Source organism: Heterocephalus glaber, unplaced genomic scaffold (assembly GCF_053883595.1).
Source record: "Heterocephalus glaber isolate CG9 unplaced genomic scaffold, H.glaber_assembly_v1.0 deba00001606, whole genome shotgun sequence".
Lineage (NCBI taxonomy): Eukaryota > Metazoa > Chordata > Mammalia > Rodentia > Bathyergidae > Heterocephalus > Heterocephalus glaber.
The window spans coordinates 13,240,121-13,263,755 of record NW_028258377.1 but is presented as its reverse complement, the minus strand read 5'-3'; the positions used below and the strand labels follow the sequence as shown (position 1 = coordinate 13,263,755).

Genomic DNA, 23,635 nt, shown 5'->3' with positions numbered 1-23,635 from the left:
AGTAACAGGGCATGGTGGCATATAGAGTACTTGTAACCCCAGCATTCTGGGAGGCTGAGACAGCAGGATCATAAATTTGAGCCTAGTAGGGCAACTTAGAAATTTACCAAGACTCTGACTTAAAAGCCAGGCATGGTGGTGCATACCTATAATCCCAGCACTTGGGAAGCAGAGGTAGGAGGATCACCATGAGTTCAAGGCCAGCCTGAACTACACAGTGAGACCCTATCTCAAAAAACAAAAACGAAACCAAAAAATCCTAAATAAATATAGAAAAGTATCAAGAAAATAACCGTTATTTGTATTTCCTCTGCTCAAAGTGATTAACATTAATAGTTGAGCATATTTGCTTACAGCAGTTTTCTGCAGTTATATATACTTTGGTTAAAAATTCCCAGGGATGTGGCACAGTGGTACTGATACAGGGGAAATAAATGTAACTCCCAACCTGCTAGATATCAGATGCGCAGAGTTTGTGTTTCCCCAAAATCAAAGAAATTTTATTTTTATTTATTTATTTTTCGGTACTGGGGATTGAATTCCAGTCCTTCCGTTTGTGAGGCAGGCGGTGGAAATAGAATAAATTTTAAGGAACAGCGGAGGTTAAGAGTAGGAAAAATTTATTGAGAGAGATAACTTCTAAGACAGGAGGGGATCCAAAAGTGAGTTGCTATGGACCCCACTTCACAGAGGAAGTTCTATAGAGCAAAATCACGAGACACGGGTATAATGTGGGTCCAAATTGTGACTGAGGGCCGGAGGTTTAGCTCAGTGGTTCAGCCACCTGCGTCACAAGCGGAAGGACCCGAGTTCAATCCCTGGTACCAAAAAACCCCCACAAAACTGATTGACCAATAAGATTACAAGTATACCCTTTAGGTAATATTGATCCAACAGGGAAGCAGGTCACAGGTCACGTAGCAAGTGTACATGGAAAGAACAAAGACTTTAGGAAGGGATGGGTCAGGAAGTCCTTCCTGGTCACCCACGTGGGTGACTGATGTCTATCAAGACTTTATTGGACCAGGTGAGCATAATCTTCACTTTATTGCTTATCCCTCAGGGAGGCATGTAGGCTTGGTCATTCCATCTTTATCTTGAGGTCTGGCCTTTTGACAGATGCACCTCCTGCCAGTTGTAATGTGTTCTCATCTTCTGCACTGACTCCTAGGGCCTAGTCCTGTCTAACTGCCTAGAATATTTCTGCCTCACTTAGCTGTCTGTAATAGTGCAGTACTTGCCTAGCATGTGTGAGGCCCTGGGTTCACACCCCCCCCCAAAAAAAATGTTTGTGCTGAAATAAATCCATTTATGCTAGGCAGATGTGGCTAACAGCTGAGCTGGACTCCAGCACTGGCCCCACAGACCTGCTGTGATGTTGAGTCCTGAGTAGCAGTGAGTCCTCTTGTTCCAAGGGTATTTCTCAGAATGTCTTTTATCAAAGCCTTTGGGGAGAAACAGCACAGAGACCAGGGATTTATCCTGACTGGTCAGAACTGCAGAAGGTGCCCCTGCCCTTGGCTCTTTTAACTTATCCTTCATGGCCCTTGTTATACATTGAAATAGTTATTTATTTGTATAATGTATCAGGTCCCTCTCCTCCTTGAAAACGGTTCTGGAGGCAGGAGCTTCCTCGCTCACCTGGTACATTCAGTGCTAAAACAGGGCTTGTGTTGGCTCAGGGCAGTCACACTCAGCCAGCTTTGTTGAACGATTTCATTTGGCACACATGACCTGCCAGGCACCCCACCAGATCTGAGTAGCCAATGGCAGTCCCCAGAAATAGTGTCTAGGCTTTTACACCCTCCCTGTGCCCAGAAAACTTTGAAAGTTCTTCCTTTGGACAAACTCAAAGGACAATGAGGCAAAGTGAAGAGAAAGCACCCTGTCCTGGACTCCAGCCTCCTGCCTCTGAGGACAACTGGTAGTGTTTTACCCCTCAGAAAGATGTTGCCAAGTACTTGAGCTGTCATTAATATAAAGACACACTTCACTGCTGCTTCTTCACATGGTGCTCACCTTGGGCCAGGCACCGCTGTAGTTGCCACGAAGTGATGAAAAGGAAGGAACCAAAACAACTTTGCACACCTGACCACCAACCATACCTTTTTTTTTTTTTATGGTACCGGGGATCAAAATCAGATCCTTGTGCTTGCGCAGCAGGCCGTGGAACCACTGAGCTAAATCCCTGGGCCCCCACCATACCTTCAAACAACAATTTCAGCCTAACAATAATAGACTTTAATCTGATTTGTTATGTTGGGTCTTTTCATTTTTTTTTTTTTAAAGACAGGGTCTCGGTATGTAGCCTCTCCCTCCTTTTCCTTTCTGTCTATGGGGTTCAGGCTGGACTTGAACTCAGTATGTAGTCCAGGCTGGACTTGGACTCCCGGCGATTCTCCTGCCTCAGCCTCCTGAGTGCTGGGATTGTAGACTTGTGCCACCATGCCCAGCTTTGTTGGGTCTTTATACAATTTTCCACAAAATTTTTATTTTTTTATTTTGAAATAACTAGATTCATTGGAAACAGAAAAAAATATTACAGGAAACTTTTAGTTTCCCTGAATGGTAAAGGCAGGAAATTGGTGGGCTAGGGGTATAACTCAGTGGTATGCACCAGCTCAGCATGTTCTAGCTCTAAATCCTCAGTCATCAGCACCAAAAAAACCCACACATACACACACACACACACACAAAATTGGTATTGGTACAATCTATAGATTTCACTGGTTTTACATGGATTCACTTGTGTGTGTGTCTACCTTATGGGCAGATGTGTGTAACCACACAAGCAAGATGCTCTTTTGTCACCACAAAGGACTTCCTCATGCTACCCCACCTCCTTGTTCCCCATTCCTAACCTCTGAAAGCCATTAATTTGTGTTTATTCTCTGTTGTTGGAATTTCATCATGGAGTCATAACTCATGATTGGCTTTTTTCACTCAGCATCCTTCCCTTGAGCCACCCAAACTGTTGTATATACCAAGAGTTTGTTCCTTCTTATTGTTGAGTAGTATTCCATGGTCTGGATGTACCACAACTTGTTTAACCACTGGAGGACATTTGGCTTGTTCTCAGTCTGGAACTATTACAAAGAGGCTATGAACATTTGTATACATTTTTGTTGTTGTTGTTAGTTTTTTGAGACAAGGTCTCTCTGTGCTGTGTAGTCCAGGCTGGTCTTAAACCCACAGTGCAGTCCAGGCTGGACTCCAACTTGTGAGCATCTTCTTGCCTTAGCCCCCTGAGTGCTGGGATTATAGGTGTGCACCACCATACTCAGCTGTTTTTTGAGACAGGGTCTTGTTATGTAGTTCAGGCTGGTCTTGAACTCACTGTATGTCCCAGGCTGGCCTCAAACTCACAGGGATCCTCATGTCTCCGCCTCCTGAGAGCTGAGATAACAAGCATGAGCCACCATGCCCAACAAGTGTGTTTATGTCCCCCGCCCCTGCATCAGGAATGGAACTCAGGACCTTGTGCTTGCTTGGCAGGCATGGCACCACTGAGCTACATCCCTGGCACGTTTAGTTTTATAGGAAGCTACCAAACTATAATTCCAGAGTGGCTGTACCATTTTGCATTTTTACCAGCAATGAATGAGAAATCCAGTTTATTTATATCAACCAGAAGTTGACAGTCATCATTTTGTTTTAATAAGTGTGTAATGTCTGGTTTAATTTGCATTTTCCTAATGGCTAAAGGTGTTGAAGAACATCTTTTCATAAGCACATGAAATCCTCTTTGGTAAAATGTATGTAGATTCTTTTCTTTTTTCATTCTTTCATGTTTCTTCCTCCCTTCCAACTTTTCTTTTCCTTTTTTTTTTTTTTTTGAGATAGAGTCTTGCTATGTAGTACAGGCTGGGCTTGAACTCACTATGTAGCCCAGGCTGGCCTCAAACTCAGGGCCATCCTCCTGCCTCAGCCCCCCAAGTGGTGGGACTACAGGCATTGGTCACCATGCCTGGCCCACCCTTCTTTTCTCTTCTCTCCCCTCTCCTCCTCTTCCTCCCTCCCTTCCTTCCTTCTTTCCTTTCTTCCTTCCTTTGGTAGTGAGGATTGACCCAAAGCCTTTGCTCTGGGCTACATCCCTAGCCCTTTTTATCAAATTACTTACATATTTTGTGTGTGTGGTACTGGTGATTGAACCCAGGGCTTTAGCACTAAGCTACTGCACCTTACTTTTAAAAAAAGGGCCAGGGATTTAGCTCAGTGGCACCTCACCTGCCTCGCAAGCACAAGGTCCTGAGTTCAATCCCTGGTACCAAAAAACAAACAAACAAAAAACCTTTTTAGATAGACATTCTAAAATATATGAAAAGGCAAAGGAGCTAGAGAATCTAAAACAATTTTGTAAAACAGTAATAATATGGAAAGAATCACTGTACATGACTTTAGGACTTAAGTGTATAGCTGCATTAATCCAAAGGGACACATAAATCAATGGAACAGAACAAAAAACTCAGAGGTCGACTGATCCAGACAAGGACAATTGTTTTTTGTTTTTTTTTTTTTTGGTACCGGGGATCAAACTTGGGCCCTTGTGCTTGCGAGGCAGGCGATGGAACCACTGGGCTAAATCCCCGGCCCCGACAAGTGATTTTTAAACATTTGATGATGGATAGTTTTTTTCAACAAGTAAGTGCCACAATTTATATAATATTAACACAAAACACATCATAGAGGTAAAGGTAAAACATAAAACTTGAACTTTTAGAAGAAAACAGGTAAAAAAACAAAAACAAAAACAGGTAAAAAGCTTCAAGACCTTGAGGTAAGCAAAGAGTTCTTAGATAGGACACCAAAAACAATCCATAAAGAAAAAATTAATAATTGGACTTTATCAAAATTAAAAACTTTAAATTTGCAAACCATATATCTGACAAAAGACTTGTATCTCAGGTATATAAGGGAATTTGAAGACTGCTCAGTCACATGCACCTGTAGTTCCAGCAATTCAGGAAGCTGGGCAGGATTGTTTGAATCTGGGAGTTTAAGACCAGCTTGGACAATATAGTGAAACCCCACCTCTTCACACACACACACACACGCCCAACAAAAAGCAAAAGATCAGCCAACTGTGGTGGCACACACTTGTAATTTCAGTACCGTGGGAGGCTGAGGCAGGAAAATCACAAATTTGAGGCTAGGCTTAGAATGTCTCAGAATAAAAAAGGGCTGGGGATGGAGCTCAGTGCAAAGGCACTGGGTTCAATCCCCAGTACCACCAATGAAAAAAAGGTATCATTGTGTTTTTGCTTTTTTTTTTTTGAGACAAGAGTCTCATTATGCAGTTCAGGCTGGCCTTGACTATGTAGCTCAAGCTGTCCTCAAACTTGTGGCAATTCTCCTGCCTCAGCCTCCCGGGTGCTAGGATTACAGGAATGCCCCACCAAGCCCAGGCCTGATACTTCCTTTTTTTCCCTTACATTTAGTAAGTATTTTTATTTTTGAAATTTATTCATTAAGTTTATTGATACATTTTAGGTATACAAAATGACGACATTCATCATTGGGAATTTGTACCTTTACATGATGTATCTTGGTTCTTAGTTTTTAGCCCTGATATTTCTTTAGGCTTTCTGAAATACTGAAAAGAACTTACACACTTCTTCACCTTACAATTTTCTCAGACCTCTTGGAACCTGGGAATTCAGTTGCTGTCACTGACCTAACCAAGTCCCATATTCCTCCAGGGATAGTAATTGAAGCCCTGCATATGGCCAAAACAAACAAACAAACAAAAAATAAGAAACACAAACTTTTGTTTTGAAACAGGGTTCTATGTAGCCCAAGCTAGCTCGAACTGATAGCAATCCTCCTGCCTCAGCAGTAGTCTCCTGAGTGCTGGGATTACAGGGGAGCACTGCTATGTTTGGCCTGGCTAGAAATGTGAACTCTTTAAGATTTACAATGGCCATCAGTATAGCTGAGGCCCAGAGAAGCATAAGACATGGAACTGACCAAAGTTATGCCATCCCACAGAGCTCTTTTTTTTTTTTTTTTGGTACTGGGGATTGAACTCAGGTCCTTGTGCTTGCGCAGCAGGTAGTGAAACCACTGAGCTAAATCCCCGGCCCTCCTTTTTTTTTTTTAAACAAACTATTACTGGGTGAGGTGGCGCACACCCGTGATCCCAGCACTCAGGAGGCTGAGGCAGGAGGATTGCCATGAGCTCGGGGCCAGCCTGGACTACACAGTGAGTTCAAGGCCAGCCTCAACCACATAGTGAGACCCTGTCTCAAAAAACCAACCAACATACAAAAAAACCCAAGCTGCTATGTTCCCACTGGACTTCTGAAACACACTTAAAGAGAACCACTCAACTGACTGGTCCTGGCCCCTAATTTGCAGATGATCCAGACCAAAGTGGGGAACGGCCTTGCCTGACCAAGGTTACTGTCAGCAGCACCACAGGCACAGCCCCGCCCCCTTCCAGGGTTCTTCCACACAGGGCTGTTGACTTGGTAACAAGTCAGCCAACATTCCTGCAGCACCTGACATCCTCCAGGAGAAAAGGAAGGCAACTACAACCAGGGGTGCCCTCTGGGGTCTCCCGGGCCTTTCAGCCAGAGTTGGGTTTGAGAGGTATATGTCAGTAGGGTTCCGTGGGGGTTGTGGATGGGTGCTATGTGCACCACTCCTGTAGCTTCCTGGTAGAGTGAGTGGTTCAAGTTTTGGCACACAACCAAAACTGGTCTAGTAAGATTCAATCCCAGAAATGTTGTGGCAATACCTGGGAAAATGTGGTTTTTCCCCTGGTGACAATGCCAAACTTCTAAGATGAAAGCCTTACTATTATTTTGGTACCTGGGATCAAACTGAGGACCTTGCAGGCGGTGGAACCAGAAAAAATAAAAAATAAATCCCTGGCCCTAAGACATTTTCTTGTTTATTTTTTTGGTATCGGGGATCAAACTCGGGTCCTCGCGCTTGTGCAGCAGGCAGCGAAACCACTGAGCTAAATCCCCAACCCTTAAGACATTTTCTTATGACAGGCCTGAGCACCCTGACCTAGTCTTGCCAGAAGAACCTACCTCAGTATTTATTTTGCAGTGGTGGGGATCAAACCCAGAAGCCCAGTACTTCAATGTAAATGTCTGGAACACTAATGGATTTTTCCCCCTTCAAATCAGTTAAGATGGAATCCTGCCTAATTCGAGTGTGAAGCAGATGGTCCAGAAAAAGTAATCATGAACTGGCTTGGCAGACTGCTCCTGATGAGGAGGTGCTGGTGCTGACTACCTACCCCAAAGCTCCAGGGCACAAAACAATCTCTTCTGCCCCTACCCAACCCCATGCCATCCCTGCCCTTGGCTTGCTATCATTCCCAGCCCCTGCTTCCCACCGAAAGAACACAGGCAGCCAATGGCAGCTCAGGCAGTACTTGGTATACATCATACATTTATTAGTGAATATCCCTCTGAAATCAGCAACAATATTAAAAAAAATAATGATTGCACTACTTGGTCAAGCAGAACTAGCAACTTTCATTTTAAAAAAAGTACAAATCTGTTAAAAATTTCAATCAGTATACACATATATATAGTACAACATACTAGTTATGTTAAATGCTACAAACCAATGTGAATCCAATGGAATGGAAAAAACCACACATTTAAGCTTTAAGAACCATTTTTTTCTCTATATATTAGCATTTTCTCAAATACATACATGGGAAAAATGAGGTAACTGTAAAATGTGCAAGGAACAGGGCCCCCAAAATTACATATATTTATATATATATATATATGTAATTATATGTATATAAAAACTTTCTAACACAGAACACAGGCGCTGGGCCCAGCCAGGGCTGGGGGAAGGTGCCCACTGTCATGCCTAGGCCAGAAGTTGGTAAATAAGAGTAAACAATGACAAGCCCCCACCACAGGAAATCATTGGTAACATGGCATCTATAGCAAGGTCAGCAAATCACAAACAACCCTAAATGTTTCATAAATTTTTTTTATGATGATTTTTTAAAATATTGTGTCCCCCCCACCTCCCCCCAGTAGCTGCTTGCTGGAATCATTGCTGCAGACGACACACAATCCATGAACCTGTTTCCACCTGCCCCAGGAACTGTAAGGGTTTTGAAAACCTTTTGTTGGGGTGGGCAAGGGAGGGGTGTTGGAGAGTGGTTCTGTGTAAAACACATGGGTTTTCAACACTGCTATAAATATAGAAACGTCACCTGGAATTATATACAGTTAAGACTTTGGGTTCTTCACGGGGGTGGAACCAGGCTGAGGGGTCCCATGGCAGGCTGGGTGGGAGGCAGGGGGCCAAGGTCGCTGCGGGGAGAACGAGGGTGGTTGGAGCATCCCTGAGGCAGCAGGCGCCGAGGGGTTGCCTGCTAGGATGTGCCGGCCCCACACGCGGTTCGTTCGTTCAGGGCAGCAACCCCAGCTGGGGGCAAAGAAGGAATGGGACCGGGGAAGGAGGGTAGGGAGCTCAGCCAGACCCTAAAGGGTCCCCCTCCAGACCTTGAAGGGCAAGAATCAGGCTGCGTGGGACCTCCAGGACTGAAGGTCCCCACCCTCCCTGGCCCCGGCCCTCCTGGGATTCCTTGGAGACTCACCCAGGCAGGTGGGAGGCGGACCCTGGTTGGAGAGGGAGAAATGCCCTGAAAAGCGGACGGTCCCAGTAGGCTCTAGGGACGTGTGCAGTACAGTGCATGGCAGTTATCAGCTGAGCACAGAATCCTCCAACCCTGCCCTCTGACCGCCGGCTGCCCAGCCCCACCCCAGCCAAACACATGCATGCAGGCCAGGTGGCACCCCCTGACCCTTCTCTGCCCCCTGGGCATTCGGTCCTGGTTGATCCCTGTAACCCCCACTAAATCAAAGGAAAAAAAATTGTCATAAATATCCACACCCCCAAATCCTACACAAAATTTTGGGCCAAATGAATAAACAAAAACTGTTGCTCTTCACATTCATGCAAAGTGACAGAGAGGAGAAGATTGGACATGGGTCTGCCCCTGTCCCTGGTGAACACAGGGACTCTGCCCAGCAAGGCCTAGACCCCATCAGCATACACTGCGCCGCCTGGGGCCAGTCTCCATTTGCTCAGGAGGCCCCACCAGGATGCCCTCCAGTCTGAGGCAAGGGCTGGTGGCCTGACTTCTGGGGTCAAGCAGGACTCAGCCCTGGGGCTTAGGAAATGGCATCATGCCACCATCTGTCCACACGCCTGGAAGTGCCACCTGGGCAGAGGGAGGGCATACCATTTCAGTGCAAGAGCCCAAGGTGACCCAGGATGGTGAACCCTTTGCCCACCACAATGGGGAAGAGCCCTGGCTCCCAGTGCCAAGCAGGAAAAAAAAAAAAGGACCCAAGGGCAAACAGGAGGGAGACTGAGTTGGGGACCCCCAGGCAGCTCTGTGGCGGCAGACAGGCAGGCAGATGAGGAAAGGACTCTTTGGAGCTTGGCAAATGCAGGGGCTTATTGCAGGGGCTTCTCACAGGGCTGACCCTGGCTCCAGCTCTGGAGATGCAGGTGGGAACGATGGGACAGGCCTGGGCCATTCCCCTCCCTGGGTCCCCCCCAAGTTTCCAGAGCTTTGGGCAGGGTTCTGGTGGGCAGCTGTGGGGCCTCACTCAGCCTCTCTGGGTACCTCGGAGGCGTCAGCCCGGCAAATAGGACACGTCCGGTTGGCCTAAGGGGAGCAGCCACAAGTCAGGTTTCACTCTCACCTGGTTCTTCTGTTCCCCATGGAGCCAGAACTTCTGGATGACAACAGGGTTAAGGGGAAAACCTTCTAGGCCTGCCCTCCCCCTCACATGGGAGGAACACCTGGGAGAAAGCCTGGGCTGCCTTACCTTCAACCACTTGTCGACACACTTGGCGTGAAACTCATGGTTACAGGGGAGGACTCGGAGCAGCTGCCGTGCTTCAAAGTCACTGAAGCAGACCACACACCTGGAGTGGGGTAGAAAAGTATCACTCCTACCCTGACAGCTGAGGGAGAGCCCAGGCCATGTGTGAATCTCCCTGAAGAGGATCTTCTTGTAGCCCAGTTGTTCAGAGACAGGAGATGGGGATGTGGCACTCACAGCGTCTGCTCCGACTGATGGCTGTCCGAGTTAAAGCGGTAAGACGGGAGCTGCTCTATGTCTGCTTTGGTGAGCCCTCGGGGCTTGGCATCTCCCAGCCGCTCGGCCAGGTTCAGGAGGGCCTGGAGATGGACAGAATGGAAGGTCAACAGCACCCAGGCTGAAGTCTCCCAAACCCCACCTCCCAGCACGGGATGCCACGGGACCTCATAGTTCTCCATCTCCACGTCATCCACATCCAGATCCAGGCTGATGGTGGGCCCCATCGCTGTTGGTGACATTGGCAGCATAGAGCTAGAGGGGCAGGTGTGGGGGTCCAGGGTCAAGGGCAGTAGAGGCAGGGGCACAGAGCAGCTCCCCTAACTCCTCCACAAAAACAAAACCCGGAGCACTGCACACTTCACACTGGGAACCCCAGGAGGGGTGGGGAACCCAAATGGCATGTGTGGGTGTGTGTCTGGCTGCCTGGCTCGGTGGGAGTACCAGATGGTTTTAAAAGCCTTGGGCGCCCCAGGGTCTCTGTGGCTGTATTTGTGTCTGACCACTGGAGGCCCCAGGAGAACAGGCTGTCCCTGCTCTGGGGCAGATGTGCTAGTACTTACAGGAAGTAGGGCAGGAAGCTGGGGTAATAAGGTGGTGGGGGTGGGGGTGGTGGTGGCGGCAGCGGCTGTTGGAGGCGGTATCTCTGGGTGCTCAGCCTCCGTGGCATCATGTGGGAATACGGCTGCAAGAGGGGGGCCGGGTGCAGGTCAGCCCTCAGGCCTGCCTCCCAATTACCCGAGAGCCTAGGTGGGGGCTGGGGGATAGAACTCACCACACCAAAGGACAGCTCCTGGTGCAGTGGATCATGGGGCAGGTAGTGCAGGGGCACCGAAGGGGACAAAGCTGGGCCAGGGGCAGAGGTGGAGTAACTGAAGCCACCCAGTGGGTGCTGGTCCCCCCGCAGGTCCACATCATTATCGAGCCGCTGCAGGGGCTAAACGGGGCAAGGGTGGATAGCCACAGTCAGTGACAAGGCAAATCCCCACCTTCCCGCTCTAGGATCAGACACATGGCCCAGACTTACTATACGTGGGTGCTGGGTCTGCAGCGATACAAACTGCCCAAGAGGTGCCATGTGGGTAGGTTGGGGTGGTGGGGCCGGCGGTGGAGGGTGCAAGATGTAGTGGTCACTGGAGATGAGGTGAGGGTAGGTCTGGTAGGGCACAGGGAGCTGCTGCATGGTGCACGCCTGGATCAGCTGCTGAGAGAGGGGGGCTGAAGAATATTCTGGGCTCTGGGCTGGGCCCATGCTTGTAATAAGGACTAGGTCCATACATCCAGTCAGAGGTCCTCCCTGGGCACACAAATCCACCAGCTAACAGCAGCTCTGGTCATCCCATCTCTGCCCTAGGCCACCCAGGTAGGACACTGTTGTGAAGGCCTATTGTCCCCACTCCAGGGCCTATATGCTAATGTGTAAGGCAGGCACTAGGGCACAGGGAAGTGCTTGAACCCTGAAATGCTTTGTCCCTGTGTGGGAACACATACATACTTTTGTGGGAAGCACTGTGGCCTAGAGCTCAGACACTCTGACAGCCTAGGTGAGCACTGTTTACTCAGTTCTGGGGTGCCAAGTTCCTGGGGCTTGCAAGGGGGCCAGGAAAGGAGAAAGCAGCCACTCACCGGGGGTGGGAGGCAGCACAAGGGGTAGTGCTGCCCGCTGAACATCACGGAGCATGCTGGGAGCTGCTGGGCACTGCAGCCAGGGATGTGTTGGCCTGTAGGCAAGGGGAAGCCTTGGGTGGTCACCGTAGTGACTGTGTAGGACAGAGGGACAGCTCCCTGGTGTACCTGTGAATAGAGAGACCCAGAAAGCTGTAGGGAGGTAGCCTGGCTATTTGCACTACCCTAGGGAGAAACTGTCCTGTCAAGGCTCAGCTGTTCTGTCCCTTCTCCAGCTGGGGATGTACCTAGGTATAAACCAGATTGTTCCCGGCAAAGGCAACCCAGGGAATAACCCTTCAGGAGTCCAGGAGTGCTGTCCAGCTCTGCTAGCCATTCACTGTGTGGCCTGCGGGAAGTGCCTCCCCTTCCCCGGGCCTCAGTTTACCTACTTGTAAAACAGGGCCAATCATGCCACCCCTGAATATGCACTGAATTAAGCCAAGGTGAACCATGTCTTTGGGGTCTCTGCTTCTCAGGCCAGCTTGTCAGAGGTTGGGGAACAGCAGCAAGTGGGAAAGTGTTCTGCCTACCTGCTCGTGGAGGTCAACCATGAACGGGCTCTGCTGGGTGGCTGGGTGCAGCATTCGGGGGCTCCCGCCGGCAGAAGCCGAGGCTCGATGCTCCTCTACAGGGAGGTGTGGTGGTCGGGGCAGCGGCTGCTGGGAGGGTAAGCGCTCATCCTGGGCAGGTGGGCTAGCCAGGGGGCCCTCGTGGCTGGGGCTGTACCACAGAGAGGAGGTCCTGGTAGGACTGATGGGGCCATTCGTTCACAGAGCACAGAGGGAAGCCAGGGTGCTACCCCCACGGGGGTGAGAAGACAGCCCAAGCCCAAGGCCTTACCCCAAGCACCAGGGCTGGGAGACTCGTGCCTACCTTCTCCAGAGCTGGCCCAGAGCACTTCTGGGTCCTGCAGAGAACTGCCGTTGACCCACAGCGGCAGAGGGTGGCCACCTAGTCACTGCCAGAGCCCATGGTTGCATCAGGGGGGGCAGGGAGGTGGAGGGGCTGGGCTGGGACTCACAACCCTAAGAGGTAAGAAGAAAAAGAAATGAGGTCCAGAGAAGTTCAGTCACTTGCCCCATTAGGAGTTGGCCCTGCAGTGAGATTGCAGGAGCCAATGGTGTTCTTTGTAAGTCGGGAGCAGGCCCTCCTCTGGGCCCTGGGGCGCAGTGCTGACACGGCAGGGGCAGGCTCAGCCTGTAGGGAACCCAGGCCTCAGCTTCCTGCCCCGTGAAATGGGATTACGTCCCCTCAGAGTAGAGGTGCACAAGTTTAGAGACCTGGTCTGCCTGTTCCTGGGCCAGCTGGCTCCAGGGCACCTTGTCCTGGAGGGTTAGGATAAAGACCTCTTGCCTCATGTCAGGGGCTACAAGTTGATCTCTAGGAAGCTAGGGGCTCATGCTGGGGGACAGGGACCCCAGTTTCCTTCCTTCCATCTGGCTGATGCAGGAGAAATTCCAAAGAGGCCTGGGACCCAGTTCTTCTCCCTACTACTTCTCCCTCTTACCTACTATTGTTAGGTAAGAGGTTCTTTTCTGGTTCCTGGCCTAGTCCAAGGCAAAGCAGCATTCTTTCTTTCCTTAACATTCCCACAGTGTCTCCCCAAGTGTGACTTCCATCACCTCTTCAATAAAAATACTGTTAGCCCATTTTTACAGGAGAGAAAAACAGGCTCAGCAAGAGGAAGGGACTTGCCCTAGGCCACACAGTAAGTGTGAAACTTAGGAAATAAGCCAATTACAAGCCTGTCCTTGCACCCTGCCACTGGCAGGAGGCTTCACTGAAGGTGATAAAGGAAGCTGGCCCACTGATAGCCTCCTGAGTCAAAAATGCAGCCAGGCCCTTGTTCTGGGGGCCTCAACACAGCCCTCAATGTGGAAGGTGGGGCCTACTAAGAAAAAAAGAGAAGCAAGAACCTAAAACAGGAAGTTGAGTAGGAACAAGTTGGGGCAGAGTCTCCTCCCTAGGGTCAGAACAGAGCTCCAGGTGGGGGAAGCTGGGGCTCAGCTCAATATCAGGCTTTGTAAACTCCAGAAGCTGGGCTGAGACCCTGCCAGGGAAAGCTCTGGAATCTGCCAGCCCCTGCAAAGTTTAAGAGTGCATCAAACAGGGATAGCTCTTTGCCATTCCTCCCTACACCAAGGCCCCACAAATCTATGCATCCTTGATATCCAGCCTGAAACATTGTTGACAAAGCCAGGAGCCAGTGTAACTGTCAGCTCAACACCTTGTTCCTTTCTGTGAACAGCAGCACAAATTATTTCTTCTGTGCTGAGTTCTACAAGCCTGGGCTCTAATTCTAAAAACCAGCTTTTCACAGGACTGTTTTGACTTTGCAGGACAGTACCTGGCCAAGGCCGCATAGCTGGGAAATGTATGACCTAGAATTCACACTTTTCCTGCTAACTCAAGGGCTTGGCAGAAGGGGTGAGTAGGGGCCATCTTTTGTCTAGCATGGGGCAGGCCTGGTGTGATACATGTGCAAGGTCCAAGGCCACACAGCCTGGCAGTGATGACACTAGTGCCAATGATTACAAATTGAGAGATTACAAAAAAACCTGGGCTCTTATGAGGGAGAAAAATGTGGAAAATCTGGTCCCACTGGGCCTCATTTCTGCTTGCCTTCCTCACCCGGATGAGCTTTCTCTCCAGGTCATCCCACCCCACTGTCTGCCCGTTCAGCACAGGTGAGTAAGTTTGTAACCTCTGGCAAGCAAGTGCACATCCTTACATGGCCCTATTTCTTGCAGTCAATCTAGCCAAGCAAACAAAGGACAAAAGGTACTGAGATGAAATCCCAAAATAACTGAAACAGACCCCTAGCCCACCCTAGAACTTCTGGGTTAGAATCTTCAGAAGGTTGGGGAACAAGAGTACCTTGATTTTTTTTTTTTTTTTTTTTTAATCAAATTCTCCTGCAGTTTCTAGGCACAGCTAGGTTTGCAAACCTCTGCCCTAGCAGACCTGAGATCCTGGGAGCCCAGTTAGTAACAGAACCACACTATTTCCTGTGTGCCTTATAACCGCCCTGAGAGGTCAGGACATCGAGGCTCAGAGATGTCCAGTCAGCTGAAGGTGTGTGAGCGCTGGGACATGACCCCTGTGACCAGTAAGCACCCAGAATTAGCCACCCAGTTAGTGGTGCCCAGTGGCCCCAATTGCTCCTCTTCTGTCAGGCTGTCTTCTGAGGGTGGGCAGTGCCAAGACTCAAGGGGACTGATCCCAGAGGCCCGGGTTGTGGGAATCTGGCCAGCCCCCTACAAAGGCACCCACTCCTCAGGGAAGGAAAAGTAGGTAAGGAGCTGAGAAACCAGACCAACAGAGAGAAGGGCCTCTAGTTATAAGGGGTGGTGCCAAAGGTGATGTATCATCTCACAGTCCCATACTACCACTCCCAACATCTGGCAAGAGCCCGGGATGAAAACTTTGGGCACATGGCTTCTCCTCTTTGAGCCTCACCTTCCTCATCTATAAAATGGGAACAATCTAACAATTACCTTCCAGGACACCCCTGTCAAGGAGTGCTCCAAAGGCAATAGCAGAAGCAAAGTTTAACTTTGCTGGGGTGTGAATGATCATTATTAGAAAATAAGACATGCTGGGATCCATCCCCAACCCCACTGTCTGTGGGAGTATCCCAGTTGGGAAGGGAGGGGCTCTTGATTCTTTCAAGTCCTATCAGGAATAGAAGTGGCAAAGAAGGAAATATACCCACTTCACAGTCAACAAAACTAAGGCTCAGAGAAAGGAGGACACTTGCCCTACACCATAAAGCCAGAGAGGATTGGAATGTCTTGGCTTGCTCCCTAGGACCCGACTCCCCCAACTCCCTCATTGGCATCAGTAGCCTCAGGAAACACCACTTAATTCCAACTCTATTCCAAGCCATAAAGGAGGGTGGGAGAGCATTCTCTTCTAAGCACCTGCTACAGAGAGAAGTGAAGCTCAATTGGAACTAGCAACTTGCTCAAGGTCAAACAGCAAACTGCTGGGCCTTTCCACACTTCCCTGGCTCTGCTTTCCTTGAGGTTTGTGTAACTGCATTTTGACATTCCCATCTCTAAGTCCAATCTTGCCTGGAGGCAGACACCTCATTTTATAGCAAATTCCTACACCTACCCACACCCCAGCCAGCCAACTCTTAAGTCCAGAGCCCCAAGCAGCCTCAACCCTAACCTAGTGAGCCTCTGCCCTGTCTTTTGGGCCTGAGTTCTGTTTGCAGGAAGAAGCATTCCCTTTAACAGATGAGCAAAGTCAGACTTTAGGAGCACGACTACCTGCAGGCAGGTAAAGAAACTCCCCCTCCACTCCCCCCGACCCAGGAGCTCCCTGGCATGGCTCCTGGAGATGGTTGAGGGCGGGACCACCACACTGCAGAGTCCGTGGCTAGCTCAGTCTCCCCGTGACCTTGGTCAAGGAAATTCCTTCACTTCTGAAAGCCTCAGTTGCCACAACTGTAGAATGGGGTCGGAAATCCCTCCTTCCTAGAGAGCCCCACCAGAGCCAGAAGAGATAAGAAGCAAGAAAGCAAGTGGTCACATTAGGGGGGTTGGAAACCAGTGTCCCTGAAAGGCCAGCTCCTCCCCAAAGCAGGCCAGAAACAGGTTGTGGGGCTCCAGGAAGCTTCCACAGCTACCTTTCCCTGGGAATGGAACCAACGGGCTGAGACTCGGACACCTATCTCGAAAGGGGCCTCTTTCACCCCCTCCTACTACTTTGTGTCGCGCTCGGAGGGGGACTGGGGGCGGACGGCTAGACCACAGAGCCGGGACCGGGACGCTGTGACTTTAAGAGCTGAGGATCCTGGACCATGTGCTCGGCGTGAGACAAAAGCAACAACAAAGGAAGTGGTGGCCACAGGGGGAGGGGGCGGCTCCTTCCTCTCAACCGCAGCGCTCAGCCTCTAGGGAGAGACCCGTTCTGGCTCAGAGGGGTGGCCGGGGTGGGGGGTCCCGGATCCCAGGGGTCTTGCCGAGCTCCAGTCCAGACCGTCCTTGATTAACCCCTGCGGACCCAGGTGGATCACGGGCCCCATTCCCTGGGGAGGGGAACAGGAGTTTCAGGGGTGCGGGAATCAAGAGTTTGAGGCCCTAGCCCCGACTCACCTTCGGCCGCCCGGCCACACGTCGACTCCTTTGTTCACGATCTAGGACGACTAAACTGGGCAGGGGGGCGGGGGGGGGCTGCCTGGACCCTTTAAGAGTCCCCGCCCTGCGGAACAATGTGCTCCCCTCCCCACCCCAACCCCGGTCCGGGGGCAGCCCGGCTCTTCCGGGGCCGTCTCTTTGTTGTCCGCCCGACGGCGTCTGCCTGGCGAGGCCCACGCGCGGTCCGTCTCCTCCCCAAGCCTTAGGCAGCGAGAGGAGGCGCTGGACGCAGCTAGTTCGCGCGGCTGGCCCTTTAAGAACTGTCCGCGACGGCGGCAGAAAGTAACAAACCCCACATTTGATTCACAACATTGGAAGTGGCGGGGTCGCGCGCCGAGCGGGAGGGGGGCTCGCGGGGGCGCGCCGGGAGGCTCCGGCAAACAGTAGCCCGCAGAAAGACCGCGGCGGCCCCGCCCCACACCAAGGGCTCCGCCCCGCAGCGGCACTGAGAACCAATCACTCACCGTAACCGGACATGTGACCAGAGGGCCGCCATCTTGAGAGACCTTTTTTTTAAAAAATAAGCTTCCTGTCAGCCCGCACCTTCGCATTTAAAGTAACAGCAGACACAGTCAAAGGCAAGGGGCGGGGTCATAGGATCTGACAAAAAGATTTAGAAAATACGCCGAGGCAGACAGACTGATGGGCTGCAACTCGAACTTGCTATTCAAACTTTTTTTCAAATTAAATTTTTTTGATTTCAACTACTCGCGCCTCTGAGGCTGTTTCTCTGCGGGAGAAATGGGTCCCGCCCAGACAGCTGCAGCCCAGACTTACTGTGTCATGGTCCCCTCCTGGAGTGCAGGGGGCCTCCTGGGCCACTTAAGTGCAACGGGGTCTGACCTCGGATAAGACGGGGGGGGGGCGGTAGCCTCTTAAACCGGCCTGTGGAGTCAGGACGGTCCAAAGAGCTCTGGGCAGGAAACCTCGGCGATGACGTCACCCCCAAGAGCTGCAGCAATGCGATGACATCATGGTTCAGTCGCCCCACAGATCCTTGTTTATACTACCCGGCGCCTTTAAAAAGCTTGGTCGGCCAGGATTGCCCAGAAGACCAATGACCGGCGACTCATGCAAACGAGCTAACGTCTCTCGGCCAGGAGGATTGGCCCCGAGTGCTGACGTCACAGATATTTAACCGCCCCGCCCCCAGCGTGGCCAGGGGAAAGGGGCGGGGAACAGATTGTAGTTTAAAGCTAAACTGCAGCGGCCCAGGAGCGTTTGCATCCCTCTGGAGAAGTCCCTATTCCAGGGAGTTGGGAAACTAAGCCCAGAGAAGTTTCTGTACTTTATAGTTTTCCACTCCTCCCAGTAGCTGAGAAACTACTCTGAGAGGGATTAAGACAGCCAGCCCGGCCCGGGACGTAGTTCAGTGTTAGAGGCCTGCCTAGCCTGGTGAAGCCCTGGTTTAATCCCCAGCTCGCGCGCGCGCGTGTGTGTGTGTGTGTGTGTGTGTGTGTGAGTTAAGCCTGCTTATTTTACAGATAGGGGTAATGCGGATCAAGAGAGCATTCACTTGGGCTGGGGATATAGCTCTGTGACACCGTGCCTGTCTTGAAAGCCCAAAGTTATGAATTCGATCCCAGTACAAAAAAAAAAAAAGCATTCACTCCAGCAGGGGAGGGGATGTGACTCAGTGGAAAGCACTTGGCTAGTGTGTGCCAGGCCTTGGGTTCAAGCCTCAGCATCACAAAAACAGCCTTCACTCATCTGAGGTCATCACATAGCCGGAAAGTGTGGCAGAGCAGAAATATGAATCCAAGTCAAGGTCTAGTTTGGTCCTCCTTTGCCTGGATGCCTCCCTAGGCAGACCTTATAAAAGTGGGTATTATATCCAAATCAATTATATAAGCAGAAAACCAGTAATAATCTACCCTAAAGCTGGAGATGGCTACCATAAAGAGGCCCCTGAAGCTGTACTGCCATGGGGCTACCTCCAAGACAGCCCTAAACAAACAGGGTGCCAGTAAAAACTGGTATTTATTAAATCTGCATTTTGGGGTGGAGGCTCATTTTCTATGCTTCTTGGATATATTTCATAATCCCAAATTTAAAAAAATTAAAACCAGGATACTGAGCAGGATGTAACAGAATTGTCAAGTTTTTAATTGGATATATACCACATCAGCATAAAATATTTCTGAAAAGATATAGAGGAAACTGATTAACAATTGTCCTCAGGGCAAACTGGGTTAGAACAGACAGTTTATTGTATATGACACTCTATTTGCCCTTTTTAAAAAGTTCTGTAGGATACAACCTACTGGAAAGATTAGCAAAAACGACAAGAATTGTTTTACGTCTTTTAAGCCACAAAAACGTCTGTTCCTATAGAATCAGAACTCCTCCTTCAGGAAAGGTATCCAATGGAAAGGATCCTAAAGGAAGTCTGGGGAACAGCCCTGCATATTGCAAAGTATTTAAACCAACAATAATCAATATTACTATGGATGTGCAGCCAGTAGCACAGTGAGCTGTTTGCAATCTTTAAAACACACAAGGTCAAGTTCCTGATGTGCTGTTACAGATGTTACCCGGAATGCCAAACTTGGTATCCATCAACAGTTAAAAATTACATGTGTATGGGAGCCGGAGATCTAGCTTAGTGGTTTTGCCACCTGCTGTGCAAGCGCAAGGACCTGAGTTCGATCCCCGGTACCAAAAAAAAAAAAAAAATTACATGTGTATGAGATTAAGTTCCGATAAACACAGTGATTCATATTTTCTTTCAGTACGAGGATAGAACCCAGGACCACAAGCAAGCTAGGCAAGCACTCTACCACTGAACTACGTCTCCAGTCTTTAACTGGTTCCTATTATCCACTCTTCACTTCCTATATGTCTTAACCCTTCACTTTCCCCACCACATAAAAGCAGTTACAAAACATTTGAGGCCAGCCTAGGCTACACAGTGAGTTCAAGGCCAGCGTGAACTGCATAATGAGACCTTGCATCAAAAAAATAGTGACCCTACAGCCACCAAGCCTCTGGCTATGTATTTTCTCTGCTTAATATATCCTCAACATCCCCTACTTGCCTTTGCCAAAGTCCTGCTCAAGCTTTAGGGCCAGCTCAAAGACCACCTTTTCTAAGCCTGCTCTAATGTGTTGGCTTGCTCTGACTTCCCTGACCCACTAGAACTATTACCACATTGTATCATGACAACAAAGGCTGTCTACATGTGGCTGTACCCCATGTTCCCAGCTGGGCCCAAACACCCTGTACAGGGCCTGGCTCATACTCTGTGACAGGTGCCCAAGGAAGGGGCTCTGTTTGCCCCCTAAACCTACTTGGCTAGAAAATCCCTGCCCTGTCTTCTCTCCTGCATGACCCACTCATTACTTCTCCAAATATGACCCTGGCTCCAGGAAGTGCTAGTGAATCCCCAGAGTCCCAGAGGCCACTAACACATCTGCTTTTACCTTGCAAAACCTTCCTGGGCACTTGCAAAAACAGCCTGTAGCCAGCAGGAAGGAGGCAGAATTCTACCATATTTCTTTTTCAGTAGAAGCCAGAGCTGGATGTGATGGTGCATGCCTGTTATCCCAGCACTTTTGAGGCTGAGGCAAGAGGATTGACTGCTTGTATTTGAGGCCAGCCTGAGCTACACAGGGAGATCCTGTCTCAAAAAGAAAAAAACAAAAAGCCAGGAACCTGGACTTTTCCTCAAAATCCTCTGCTTTGGCCTGCACACCTACTGTGTGCTTCTATCTTTTTTTTTTTTGATACTGGGGATTGAACTCGGGACCTTGTGCTTGTGAGGCAGGAGCAGTGCCACCGAGCTAAATCCCCAGTCCTGTGTGCTTCTTTCTCATCACACCCTGCCCCCTTTAAGTTAGGTACTGTTTACAGTCATCTTACAGAAAGGAATAGTTCAGAGGTGGGAAGTCACTTTTCTCACCACAGAACCCAGAAATGTGGCCCAACGGGCTCCAGAAATCATGGGTGGGGGTGGCCTGCCTCTGCCTTGCATCTGCTCTAGGTCCTGTGAGGAGACGCAGGTCCTACCTAGGGTATCCTGCAAGGTCTTGTGAGTCCCATCCTGATCATCTTCTCACAATGGCTACTTGCCAGAGTGTCTGCCCTATTTTTCACATGAGGAAACTGAGGTGAGAGGTGGTATGACTGATGCAGTGTCACAAAAGGCGCATAGAGATTCAGGGTTGCTCCAGATCACACCAAGGAGATAAAACCCAGAGGGAGACTCAAATCCTGTACCTTGATACTACATTCCAGCTTCCCCCTCCAGACCTCTGCAGATGGGACAGGCTTAGGCACGCTGAGACAGGAAGAGGAGGGTGTGGTTATTATTTCCGGCTGGGGCCCAGCTCAGTTAGGGTTCCCACCTACCCAAGGACCTGGACAGCAAGCTGCCTGCCTCAGGATCAGAGAAAGTACTCCACTCCTCCCTTCCATGGCCTCTTAAGCCCTCCTCTAAAGAGGCAGGGCACAGTAACCTTCCCAGGGCTCATGTGTGCAACATTCTGGCTCCAGCTTTGAGAGTCGGTAATTTATTTGGCTCCTCTCCACTCAGTCTCTTGACTGTAAAATCGGAACAATAACACTAATGACAGATGGCATTTACTGAACACCTAAGATGCACCCAGCACATCTCCCACGTGTTACTAAGGCCCTAACACTACACTGATGGTCACATGCAGAGCCTGTTCTGCCCCTTATGAGCTGTGTGACCTTGACGTAACAAACCTCTGACTGTCCAGGTGTAAAATGAAGATGAGAGTACATACCTCAGTGGGTCAATAGTGGCTGTCAAGTGTGTGCCTCTCTGGAGTTAGCCGGCAGGCTTTCTGGGTCGGAATCATTTGGATGTGTGAGCTTTCTGTCTGTGTGTGTGGTGGGGGTACCTGGGGGCTCCCCTGACCCACCCCCACTCCTGAAACTTCCACCACCAGAGCCTTGAGGGTCTGCAAAGGCACCAGGAACCATCATCCCATTGTCCCGATATAAAAACTAGGGGCTGCTGGTGTGCAGTGCCGGGCTGACCCAGGGAGAATACTTCCAACCGAATTCTCCATTTCCCCTCCATCTTAAGTGTCCCCTTTCATCTCCTCTCCTCCCTGGTCCCCAGCAACATTTCCACTCGAGCTTAGAGGCCCTCAGACAACGGAAGTTGTGTGACTCTGGGGAAGACACAGCCCGTCCCGGGACCCTTCGACATTCGGGCTTCCTGAATGCAGAAAGGACTGCGCTAGAGTGCAGTGCTCTGTTACCCGGACCTTCACTACTCCGGGGCAGAGCCCGGGCTGTTCTGGCTCCCCAGTAGCCGGCACAGGGGGCGTCGGTAAAACGACTGAGAACGACATAAAGAGACCATAGGACTCCATCGCCTCTGCGGCTCTCGATCCGGGGCGTCCGGGTCCCAATTGAACCCGGACCGCCGGGGGCTGTGATCGGGGCATGCGCGGACGCAGGGCTCCATGGGACGTGTAGTTCCCAAGGCATCCCCGAACTGAGGCCTTTGGGCATAGCGGACAGGCGGGAAAGCGGCGTGGCCCGGGCTCCCGAGCCCGGACAGCGAGCTGGGGACGGACGGGCGCACGCAGAGGCCTCGCTGGAAGCCTCTGCGGTACTCTGCGGGACCGAGCCCATCCCCTACCGCTGCGTCTTGGCTGGCCCCGCGCCTGGGGCTTTCGGCGCAGGGTCGCAGCCCAGCATTACCTGGGACCGTGGCGGGGTTCCACCCCCACCAGGCGGCGGCGCGTCGCTTCCGCTGCAGCCCGGTGTCCCGGTCGGGCTGCGGCCCGGACGCCGCAAGCCGCGGGTCCCCCCTCTGGGCCGGCTCGGTGGAACCGTCCACGGACCTCACCACCGGGGCGCGTGCGCGGGGGTGGCCCAAACCAGCTGCACAGCTTCTGCCCTCCTACCCCGCTCTCGCGCGAATGGAACTGCCTGGACTGCACCAGGCGCGAGGATCCAGGGGTTGGCAGGTGGAAATGGGTGGGCGTCACCCGCCCACGCCCACTTGGCGTTAGGCGGGTAAGGGGGCCCGAAGGCCGAGCTCGCAAAGGCCAAGCGCCCAGGGCCTAGCATGCCAGACACCCACCTACTTCACTGGCCGGTGATCTTGGATGAGGACTGATTCCATTTCCTCCCTGTGAAATAGGGGAAATAGTACGATTTCGTGGCCTTTCACAGAATCTTCGCTTCCTGGAAAGTTTGTGCCCTTTCTCCAGCCTCGGAATGGGGAAAGGTATACAAAGAACAGGCACAGTAGATCTAGATTCTCCCAGTTTCCACTAGGAGACTCCAGTGACAACAGGAAGAGACATTGGGAGGGATAGTTTCTCCCTGACCACATTCCCTGTATGCGCATCCGCCAGAGCCAGCCCAGACAAGTGCTGGTACACACCTGCTCAGGCCGAGTATGCCCAGCCCCAGAGGAGATCAGGCCAGTGAGTACTACAACTCCCAGCGTTCGGTGCCTGGTCGTGTCGTGTTGTGCCTGCTGGTAGCTGTAGTCCCTGCAGACCGCGTTTCCCGGACGCTGCCCCAGGACCCTCCCTTTCTTACCCAATACTCGGCTCCTCTTCAGAGGGCCAATTAGGTAGTGGTGACTTAGTGGTTAAAGCTCCCAATTGTTGGTAGAACAGCCATCTGGATAGAGAGTGCTTTAAAGGGAATGTGTGCCCTGGAAGGGTGCCTGGCAAGTCCCTTCTAGATCCTTTCACTGTGAATGTGACATAAGTGAACACTGTTCTG

At 50.8% G+C, this 23,635-nt stretch overlaps 1 protein-coding gene across 18 annotated transcripts; it reads right to left on the bottom strand.

Annotated features, from left to right (window-relative positions):
• Nucleotides 1-7,379: 7,379 nt before the first annotated feature.
• On the bottom strand, nt 7,380-23,132 carry Rnf44 (ring finger protein 44). Of its 18 annotated transcripts, XM_087194816.1 has the most exons (12): nt 17,693-17,800; nt 17,380-17,421; nt 12,642-12,793; nt 12,299-12,518; nt 11,727-11,894; nt 11,128-11,304; nt 10,876-11,037; nt 10,664-10,785; nt 10,268-10,355; nt 10,062-10,183; nt 9,828-9,927; nt 7,380-9,664 (listed from the first exon to the last, which is right to left on the bottom strand). In XM_087194816.1, exons 3-12 carry the CDS (start codon nt 12,746-12,748, stop codon nt 9,602-9,604), a joined length of 1,329 nt encoding a protein of 442 aa, XP_087050942.1. In that variant the 5' UTR covers nt 12,749-12,793; nt 17,380-17,421; nt 17,693-17,800; the 3' UTR covers nt 7,380-9,601. The 18 variants fall into 18 exon arrangements, with proteins under 18 accessions (XP_087050942.1, XP_012933718.2, XP_004836387.2 ...); XM_013078264.3 differs by lacking the exons at nt 17,380-17,421; nt 17,693-17,800 and adding an exon at nt 22,980-23,132; XM_004836330.3 differs by lacking the exons at nt 17,380-17,421; nt 17,693-17,800 and adding an exon at nt 22,595-22,726.
• Between the last annotated feature and the right edge of the window lie 503 nt (nt 23,133-23,635).

Excerpts from the sequence above, each read along its gene's own strand:
- Rnf44 (XM_004836329.4), bottom strand. The coding sequence starts at position 17,466 with ATGCGAAGGTGCGGGCTGACAGGAAGCTTATTTTTTAAAAAAAAGGTC. Across the intron at positions 12,794-17,379 it reads TGGTCACATGTCCGGTTACG|GGTTGTGAGTCCCAGCCCAG; the intron begins GTGAGTGATTGG and ends CTTACCTCTTAG. Across the intron at positions 11,038-11,127 it reads AGACCCAGCACCCACGTATA|CCCCTGCAGCGGCTCGATAA; the intron begins GTAAGTCTGGGC and ends TGCCCCGTTTAG.